The sequence below is a fragment of the Pyrus communis genome, chromosome 13, assembly GCF_963583255.1.
Source record: "Pyrus communis chromosome 13, drPyrComm1.1, whole genome shotgun sequence".
In the NCBI taxonomy this organism is placed as follows: Eukaryota; Viridiplantae; Streptophyta; class Magnoliopsida; order Rosales; family Rosaceae; genus Pyrus; species Pyrus communis.
In genome coordinates this window covers 21,733,713-21,744,488 of record NC_084815.1, presented here as the reverse complement: position 1 = coordinate 21,744,488, position 10,776 = coordinate 21,733,713, and the positions used below count along the sequence as shown (strand labels likewise).

The window sequence follows — 10,776 nt, the reverse complement described above, 5'->3', positions numbered from 1 at the left end:
AGAGGAAATAAGAATCCTCTGCAAATTTTTTACCTTTTTTAAACAAAACATTCGTTACATTTTAAAATAAGGAGGTATTTAATATTTAATTTTTTTACCTTTTTTTAACTACTTATTTAGTACTACGGTCTAATGATATTTCTCTTTATTTGTAAATGAGAGGTCTTAGGTTTGATTCTCGCCAAAGAAAAATTTGAATTATTTTTAAAAAATAACAACCAATTAAGTGTTGTTCATGAATTAAAATTCATGAAAAATAACTTGAGTGATGTGGCCTATTTTATCTGACAAGGAGAAGGGGGCTGGCGGCAAAGAGAGAAGAGAGAGATATGTTTGTAGAATTGTGTAGAGGAATGTGTGTGTTATTTCCCTACGTAGTGCCTTTATTTATAGTAATAAGAGGGAGAAGAAATCCTTTGTCCTCAAGGAATACAAGTTCATATAGAAAATTATAATTTAGAATTTATACAATCACACTTAAACTACAAAATTTACAGCATTGAGATTTATATAGAGGGAGAGAAAGAGAGGTTGAGAAGGGTGAAAGAGGAAGGAGAAGTGGGCAAGCGTGAAGAGGAAAATATGAGAGAGAGAGAGAGAGAGTTAAAAAGATGGACTCATAAATCTCATCCAACTTTGATTTATGCTACCACATCCAGGATCAGACATACTATAAATTTATTTGAGGACTTACAAATGAGTCTTAATCATTCTTTTAGCTTTTATAGGTCGCTTATTAAAAGAGATTGCGAGACTCGAACCTACACCTTGATCTAGCGAAAAGAACGATCATTACCAACTTAATTAATCTCGTTGACGGACCATGTTTCAATTCTTCATCTTCTTTCTACCTCGTCTTTCTTGTAATAGATATGGCTCTACACAAGTACCATTTGGTAAATAGTGTCTTCAAATTGTTGGTAATTAGTGTCTCAATTAACATGTAATTATTTAAAATAAATCGAAGGCGCCTCCGTAATCCTTTGCCAGATTTATGCATCTCGATTCCAACCTACCTTAGATTTCACGAATCGTTATGCTAATATAACCAAAACGTACACGTATGTGCACATGCAAGAAAACTCAAACAGCATTAATGGGGGATCAAGCATTAATACTCAAACAGCACTGAATACTGTGAGACTATTTACCTATGAAGCCTTTCATTAATTGGGTTTGTCTTGGCTAGCCGTATACTTCATATTTTATTAACACGCTTTTAACAATATTATCCGCGACGTATTAAGTTTAAAAGACGCTCTCTTCTTTAAAAGAGTTTAACTTCCTCATATTTCATTCACACACATGACAACGTTTACTTGCCACATGTTGAGTTTAATTCTCTCTTTCTTTATTTAAGAGGGTTTAACTTTCTCATATTACATTAGCACAAAGTTAACTTTCAACCAAGAATAAAACATGAGCCTAACAACGTTGACTACCACGTCATGAGAGAAGAGTCAATTCTCATCTTCTTAAGTATTGCTTGTTACACTTGTGCCCCGCATTTTTCAGTTTTCAATTTCGTTTTCATCTTAAAGTTCTAGTTCTACGACCTCATCAATTTAGTACCACAGGGTTGCGAGAGAGTAGAGCGTACCGTCCTGTCACAATTGCGAGTGTTTATAGTTACGACTATTGTCATAGCCAACAAGGTTGAAACTTCTAAGAAAAAACTTCGAATTGGAAGGGCGATCTTGCTGGTGAACTTACCCCAAACCGACATAGGTGAACAAGTAAAGTATACTAGGACTCTTGCCAGAACAATGCCGAGCGAACTCGACATAATGACCCTGTAACTTTGGGAAAAATAATACTACTGATATTCCTTTTCACTTATAAATGTGAAATATTACATTCGAATCTTATAAATGATGAGTTCACAACAAATTTATTCTTCCATCTGTTACTTAAAGTAAATATCTTAATTTATGCGAATTAATTAATGTGAATATATCGTTGTGTCAAGAGTTCTATGACCTCGTTGGTCATCTAGGTCAAAGAGGCCGAGATGGGCTTGAGGACCAGTCCATCCATAAATGACAAGCCCGTCTTACACTCAAAGGCAAATTGGACTGTTCGTCAAATTATCGGCATACCTATTTTGGATCAGTTTTTAGTCAACTGGGGGCCATGACTTTAATCTCGATATGGAAGGGGAAGAATTTGCCATATTTAGTAAGCATCCCGAAATTGTTATGTGATCCTTATTCCTTACCAACTATTTTTAGAAAGAAAAAAAGTTTCCAAATTATTGCTTGACCTTTCCAAGTAAACTTTTGGAATTTAAGCACATAAACAATTTTCCTTTACCAAATGGAGTAAATCAAATGTATGATATCACCGATAAGCATATATATACGTATGTATGTATGAATGATATCGTGTATATTTGTATGTATGTTATGTATGCTGAGACATCCAAAGAGATTCTGCAGAAATCGCACATAACCTCTTAAAGAAGCAAACAGCTAACTGAAGCACACAGAAAAGGAGCACTCAATTTTTTCAGTCAATCTGTGCAAAACATGGCCGCTCTGCCCATCATCTGTTGCATGCGGATGGAAGATTTTTGCACGTAAACTAAACCCTTCTATAACACACACACATACACTGATACACATACACATACATATATATATACATATACACATACACACATACACACACACACACACACACACATAAAATCAAGAACATCACAAACTTAACTAGCAAGGTGCTAAAAAGAACCCGTTTGATAATTATTTCGTTTTTAATTTTCAACAATCGAAAATTGATAAAGATAGTAGTATCAAACGAGCTGTAAATTGATGAAACATCAAAATACGTTTGACGGCCTCGGTAATGAGAGAAATAGACCATAATCAAAGCATCATTAAACTAAAACATGTTTTGCGGAAGAAAGAAAAGATAAACCCTAATGGCATACAAACGCACAAAGGAGGGAGGAGGAAGACCAAGGAGGCTATGCAAATGAAATGAAGAGGATTTTGCTCTGCTTTGGTTTATATAAGGGATCTGAGAGCATCTAGGGTCTTCTAGGGCAACTGGCGAGGGGGTTTCGGGCAAACGGGCAGGTTTGTGGCATGGAAGGAAGGGTTTTGGGCAGCGGTGTCTGAGCTGCCCAAATAATAAACAAATCTGCAAGTTGGATGCTTATCTCTGGAAAGGGATCTTTTCCAGAGCTCTTCCGTCAAATCTTCCTCATCAAATAATTCAGACTCTTGAAATTTGATCTAATGACTAAAATTATTATAACTTTGGCCCTTATTTACAGCCGTTGAATCAAATTTCAAAAATTCGAATTAATTGATAAGGAGAATTTGATGGTAGGGATCCAGATCCCTTTCCCTTATCTCTTGGCATAGTAGGTGTGACATGTAATGCATATATGTAAAATATGCGTGTGAAGTATACAGTAGCATTTGTCAAAAGCACATTATAGATCGGTGTCATATGAAAGGGAATATGCTCATGTTTTTCCCTTTTTAGGGTCATGAATCGGTGGAGCAAGACAAATATCGAACTCTCAGCTTATCATAATTTCGATTTGTTGTTTTACTTTTCTTGATCATTGCACTGGGTTTGGCGATTTCTATTGTTAACTAGATACGAAATAACAAAAAAATAATAAATTTTGGTCAACTTGTTAATTAGTCAGAGGTTATCAGGTCACATATTAAGAATTCGTTAACGAGTTGGGTGGTTAATGGGTCACTCATTAAGAACCCGATAAGAACGCGTTAAGATTACGAATTTGACATAATACGACCAATTAAAATAACAAAAATGACTCAAAAATAACACGAACATAAAAAACACAACCCATCTAGATAGAACTAGTTCTTAGAGCTTTTGTAGTTCTTTGTTTCATTTTTCTCGTCACTTCAGATAAAGCTTTCCTCGTGAGGAAACAAATCTAAAAGATTAGCCGTGTTTGTTTTCGTATAATCTCTCATAACACATGAGCATGACTAAAGCAAAATGATTTATGAATTTCTGTTTTTCCGTTTGCCCTCCCAGTGCATCGGAGAAAAAATGAGTGTGAAATCATCCACGACTAAATAATAGTCCTCATTCATATAATCACGAGTGCATGACCAAATAGATTGGCTCGTAAAGCCAATAAAATCTTTTTGCTCACAATTTTCACAAGATTAAGGAAATATAGGTTTCTGATTTCCATAAGATCTTAGAGATGTTATTAGCACGATAAAATAAGAGTGTTGTTTAGTCACAATTACACAGTTGGGGTTAGGAATTTCCAACTTTCAAAATTACTGCCTATACTATATAGTAAAAGCTGACACTTTTATACAATTACTTTGGAACAGTGCTATTCACACACCTATTTTTATTTCTAACACATCCCTCTCAATTTCCGGCCATGGGACCGAATAAATTAAGGAAGAACAATAGCCAAGAATCAACAAGAGCATGTGAGTGGTAATAATGGGTTGTGAATAGCACTGTCCTTACTTTAAATTGTAACTGTAGTAATGTACTGTACACAAATCTATGCATAATACATGAATAAGCTATTCCCAGCAGCACTAGCAATCAAGTTTGTTTCTGGATGCCATGCCAAATGTAGAATCTTGGAGCTTAGGTCGTAACTACTGTCATTACCGCCCGAGCTTGAATTTTCATGCCCTGAAAATTCAGAAGAAGGACGTGTTTCAATCCGCTGATAGACGCATTCTATATAAGAAAAATGCAAGGGAATATAATGAGGTTCAGAAGCCCAACCATGCCGGTAAAATCCTCTTGCCAGGTTGCTCAAGGATGACCTCCTTGCCCTTGGAGCAGTCTGGAGAATTGGCTTCCTGCTTTCAAGTTTAGAAGGGAAGTAAAGGGTTCAGAGAATAAGTAAAACATAACTTGCATCTGTATAGCACTGAAATTATGTACAGTTTTAAGTAAGGGTTGACTTGGTTTCACAATTTGGACTCTCGAGTATTATGGTACACCATTTTGTAAGGAACAAGTGACCATTTTGCACTGAGAAAATTTAAATAGAAAGTTTGAAAAAAAAATTTCATAATCCCTCAAGCCCAAGGAGATATCTACTTCTGGAAGAGGATCCAACAACGAACAGTTGTCCCGGGAAAATGAACCCTGCCCGCTTGACTATAAGGTTCCATTGCACCAACTCGACAAATTACAATTTGAGGGAATTAGGACAGACCTGTTGGGAGTTTTGCTAGCTTCTATTGTAGCTCCTTCACTTCCATCTCCATGGGAAAAAATGCGCACTAGGTTGCTAAGTCAAAATAAAAGAAAGTTGTAACAGTTGGGCAAAAGCAAGCAAATACAACTCCACAATTTTGATTGGTAACAACGGTACTGTGACTTAATATGTGAGATCCTGTCAAAAAGGCATACCTATAAGACCCAGTTGCAAAATGAAGTCCATCTCCACTGAAACAGCATCCAAATTTATCAAATATGCGATCATTGTTATACAACTCAGATAACTGCATAGGAGAAAAAGGCTGTCAGCAGTAGGGACGATAGAGATGGGGTCATGAAAGGTTGTATATATGAACTTATGAGTAAAAGCCAACGATACCACGTCTGCTGCAAGGGCAACTGGGTAAGGGACCTAGTTCAAAGACACGTTGAATCATAATGACACCCATTCAATTCATTTGAAACTCAGTTCACAGGTTTCAAAAATTAACGTGGTGATATTTTAATGTAGGAAGTTTATGCTCCAATTATCCAAGAACCTCTCTTGGAGCCAAAACGTTGGTTTTTCTCCGCTTACCTTAGGGCGCAGGTGTTCATGAATCTTGTATATTGCAACTGGTGAAGAATCCATATGCATATCCCAGATCTAAAACAGAAACATAAGCAGCAATCAAATCAAATTTGCACCAACAGAAGAACTTTGAAAATGCCATCATAAACTTGACGATGACATAACTTTATAAGCATCACATTTTTAGAAGGAAAATCCAAAATCTAAAAGTAAACCTCAACCAAAATAAAGCACCTTTAGATTCATGTAGTCGCGACTTAAGATGTGCCGCCCATCCTTCGAAAACTTTATATCAGAGATAGATGCAATAATTTCCGTGAAAAATGACTTTGGCACATGGGAATCTCCATCTTGTAATCTGTCAATCCCTCCAATTCCAAATAACGAGTATCAGTACATCCTCGTGCACTATATCAAAACTAATAACACACAGATCGCAAAAACCAACAGAAACTGTGATTAGACTCACATTCTTGCACTGTGATCACATAAAGCTGACTGCCGCATGTCAACTAAACGAATAAAACCTCTTGAGCTGCTGTATGCAAGCAGATTACAATGAATGGGATGGAATTCAGCCGCTGTTAAGACCTCTGGATAATAATTCATCATCAGCATATATTTTCATTTGATAGATACATTGGTACAGCACAGGAATTGTTTTTCAAAACTGAGTGAACAGGTTGGTCAGACATTGACACCCCTGTTGGTTAGTGTCCCATCATAAATAAGTAAGGAACTACGGTCAAAAATTATGGAAGCAAAACCTAATGCCATGGCTAAATTGAAAGACGGAGAACCATTTAGAACTTTATAGAATCTGAAATTTTCTCAAAATTCAATTCTATGAAAACATACAAATTTTAATCTTTCTATCTCAAACATTCTAACTCAATTCCAAACCATCTTTCCCACAATTTTAACCTATATCTTGATCAGTATCTTCCCACAAATGGAACATATCATCATCCGAAAAAAAAATGAAATGTTAGGATGATATTAAGCATATTTAATTGAATACATAAATATAGGCGTTCATAGAAATTATAAGATGTAAAGACAAAGGGTAGACTACCGGTAAGGTCCTCCATGTTTGGTGGCTTCATATCAAGGATATTGAAACACTGGTCACTGATCTCAAGATTCCACAAGTTTATTCTAAGGTCATCCGCAGAAAGAAATGTTTCACCATCGCTGTACAAGGGTTTAAAGCAGAATATCTTTTAGATGCTATACATTTAGTTTAAAACTATCTACTTTATAAAATCCATGTTATTTCGGCAATTTAAAGAAGCAATAAGGGCAACCAAATAAGGAAAAAAATACACGAAGGTGCATCTGCATAGTGGATAAACAAAGTGGCTTCTGAATATCATAATTTTTCTGGCAGAGGAAATTTTTAGCTAGACGAGATACTGATTTTGAAATAAAGCTATCCACAAACTTTACCTATTATTTGAGATGGAGTTAATATTAAAATCATGAGCATGGGCATACACCTTTCGGCATCTTGTTTGAGCATTGTCTTCAATGTCAGCAACCTAGTCACATAAACAAGTTATAAATAGTAAATTTGAACACGGTGCAAAAGTGATTCGAACAAGTTACAACACAAGAGCTATGCCAACAGATAGAAAGAAATTTAACTAAAACGCACGGGTACTAACCTTCATATGCATGTCTTCAGAAGATGACATGTTTTTAGCCATCTTCTCTATCCATTCCCGACGATAGCCATTAGGAAAAGGTGGTTTATCTTCTCTGCTGATGAAACTCCTTTCCGCCAGAAGCATATTATCCGAAGATGCCAGTGGATAAGGGGTCATTTCTTTTACTTTCTTCACCTTGGATTCCTTAACCTGTTCCCAGAAACAAGAAAACAAACAAGTCAAAAGTGGACATGCAATATTAACAGAGCTGTGATATGCCTCTAATTTGGTTGTGATAATTTCTTGTTGTTGGACAATAAAACACGTAAAGTAGCATTCTTTTCAACACAAACTGCTCTATCTTTGTTTCTTCACTGTTGTTTTCTCATGTATAATCACTTGGCACATTAATTTTTCTGATTTTTGGTTTTCTGATGCATCTTTTCATTACAACTCCATTGGCTAACAGCAAGTGTCCATCATTTTAAGTAAAATGATTTAATTAGAAAAGTTCATACCTGCCACAGTTTTATCGTCTTGTCATTTGTTGAAAGCATGAACTGGGATCCACTAGATGTTGCACACCATCTTACTTTGTTGATCTTCTCTTCAATCTCCACACTCTTTAAGTAGTCAAACTGAGTAAAACGTAATAGCATGATAACGTAATCATCCCCATTGCACAAATAGAAGCGACAGAACAAAACACATGCACCAGTATTACCCAATTTAGGTATCAACGCGTATCATACATGGTGCATCATTAAATACAAGATTTTAAAACATACCTCAGGTTCATGACTCTGAAACTCAGTCTTAAACTGAAATTCAGGATGCTGGGTGGACGTGAAATCCAGCTGCTCCAATTTATGTCGAGGGTGTTGCAGATTTAAAGTCTACGAAGCCAATTAACAATTAAGGGTAAAAAGAACGTAAACCCAATTTCATCCAACATTAGATGCCAGCCTAACAAGGAAGATAGCCCCAAGTGAATTCAAAAGTATTCATATTTGAAAAATGTCCATTTAAAATTTTCCTGAACGATATAAAAGCGTGTTGGCAATTCTCACATGTTTCCCATCCTTCCTCTCGAATATCACACATCGGCCACCCCGATCTCCAATGGCAAGGAAATCACCACTCTTGTCGAATCCAATTGCGGATATCATATCACCTACACGAAAAAGCATCACTTCTGGAGTTCATTTCTTTACTTCTCTACGTAAGCAATGTAACTAAAATATACATAAACAAAACAAATCCAAGTTCTTCATTTGGTTTCGAAAAGAATTAACCTTTGGAAAACTAAAACCGACATCTGCATTCCCATTTAAACCAAAAAATCAACTAGTTAAAACCATAGTTTTAAAGTAATTTATACATTTTCCCAGCTCAAAAGAAGCAAAAAAGTAAAATTATCGCAATTCATCTCCATTTTCCAAAACTTTCTCAGTAACCAAACACAGCATAAGCAGGAAAAATGAATATTTCAATCTATAACACAACATACATACGTATATACATACCTAGACACATACAAACATACATAGAGAGAGAGTATAACCATCGTGAAGGTCGTCTCCGGGAGCTCTTTCGCCGAAGACCTGAGAGAATTTCCACTCTAAAGGCAGAGGGGCCGGAGGGTCAGAGCTCAAAGTCATGGCTGCAGCTGCGGGCCTCCAAGACGACAACGCTGGTAGTCGCTTCGATGGTATTTTTGTTTTGGTAAAGCTACAAGTCTTCGTTGCCGAGTCTCTGAGATTCCCAATCTCCGTCAACCACTCGAATTTCCCAGAAAATGATATTTTCAGATATGCGCCAAATTTTTGCTTTGGTTTCAAGGCTGGGCTCAATTTTTAGTCCATCGGTTTTAAGGCCCAATTTCTTTTTTCTCCAAGCGGACTCAACATTACTGCCAATTGATGAGTGTTCGTGCCCAATTCGAATCTGCCCTTTACCTCAGAAATATTTTTGCTCAACATCTTTAAGACCATCTTCAACCGAACGAGGGTTAGAGGGTTCGTTTTAGCCATCTGGCCTTCCAAGATATTAATATTTTAATTAACAATATATGATCATATTTGCCTCCCTCTTCAATCAAGGACTATAAGGCTCATTTTAGTTCTGTCACAAAAATCCGTCTCCAACCGAGGGTCATAGGGCCAAACATAATTTATTATTTAAGTTTAATGTTGTTACATATTGTTTAATGTTGTTTTATGTTACTTAATTTAATTTAATGTTATATAATGGCTTAGGAAGTTATAGGGAAAAAAAAAGAATTAAATAAAAAAATTTAAAAATTTGTAAAAAATAAAAATTAAAAAGGCCTACCATTCTTGTCGGCTATAATCGACAAGAATAAGTACAATGTTGTCAGATATAACTGACATGAATAATGAAAATTCTGGCCAGCCCAAGGCTAGCTGGCTGGCTGAGTTGGGCCAACCGATTGGCCTTTTGGCCTTTTTTGTCTAGTGGGGCCCTTTGGCCTAGCCCTTGATTGGAGACGGCTTCGGGCTATTTTCGGCCCTCTGGCCATCTAGACCCTTCGGTTGGAGATAGTCTAAGTAATGGTGATGTTCATCATTTAATTTTATCATTGTTAGATGAGTTTATATTTCCATATTTGTGTAGTGGATAGACACATATCTCAAAAGTTAAACTCATCTAACAGTGATAAATATGGTGGCGAACATTATCACCACTTAAGACTGGTGAGCGAAATACACCCCATTTACCTCTTAATTAGAATAGTTCAATAATATATATGCAAAACACAAGCTCTATTGTCACGGATGAATATTTGGCTCCTTAAGAGCAGTTACATCGGGGAACAAATAGGCCAACACCTAGCCAAATTATTGGCTCGGCACCCAGCCAGTCCACTCTAACCCAACAAATAGGCTGGCACCCAGTCCAAGCTAGTCTCCAGGGCATCCCAAAATTGACAGAGCCATGGACCGGCCCGTATGACGTCAGCAAGCTGAAATCAAAATATTAATGAGTCCCAAATCAACTTGGTTCGAAATGAGATCACAATGTTCTTCATCATCTTCTTCCTTTTCCACTGCACGGCTCTCACCCTTCTCTTTAGTTCCTCGTCGTGGGACCCACAGTCACAAGTCCCGGATCCCGTCACTCTGCTCTCTCTGCTTCTCGCTGGGGATCATTTGGGCGATAAGGTATAAAAGCAACACGAAGGGGCACCTGGAGAAGTTGTTGGAGAAAGAAAATGAGGATAAGAACTTACTAGAAAAGTGCATTAAGGAGCTGAAGAAGAAGGGGTTGGAGTTCGATTTGTTGAAAGAGGTCGACGCGCTGAGGAGGGCCAAGAGTTTGAGAGTCGAAGCAAAGGTG

At 36.8% G+C, this 10,776-nt stretch overlaps 1 protein-coding gene across 4 annotated transcripts; it reads right to left on the bottom strand.

Moving 5' to 3' along the window:
* Positions 1 to 4,123: 4,123 nt before the first annotated feature.
* On the bottom strand, positions 4,124 to 9,205 carry LOC137712603 (serine/threonine protein phosphatase 2A 55 kDa regulatory subunit B beta isoform-like). 4 transcript variants are annotated; one of them, XM_068451705.1, is made up of 15 exons: positions 8,981 to 9,205; positions 8,487 to 8,590; positions 8,205 to 8,312; positions 7,935 to 8,054; positions 7,435 to 7,626; positions 7,217 to 7,308; positions 6,843 to 6,961; positions 6,237 to 6,360; positions 6,002 to 6,125; positions 5,774 to 5,842; positions 5,576 to 5,608; positions 5,389 to 5,480; positions 5,192 to 5,266; positions 4,753 to 4,832; positions 4,124 to 4,656 (listed from the first exon to the last, which is right to left on the bottom strand). In XM_068451705.1, exons 1-15 carry the CDS (start codon positions 9,075 to 9,077, stop codon positions 4,520 to 4,522), a joined length of 1,566 nt encoding a protein of 521 aa, XP_068307806.1. In that variant the 5' UTR covers positions 9,078 to 9,205; the 3' UTR covers positions 4,124 to 4,519. The 4 variants fall into 4 exon arrangements, with proteins under 4 accessions (XP_068307806.1, XP_068307807.1, XP_068307808.1 ...); XM_068451706.1 differs by having other exon boundaries at positions 4,126 to 4,656; positions 4,753 to 4,829; XM_068451707.1 differs by lacking the exon at positions 5,576 to 5,608 and having other exon boundaries at positions 4,126 to 4,656.
* Positions 9,206 to 10,776: the final 1,571 nt, after the last annotated feature.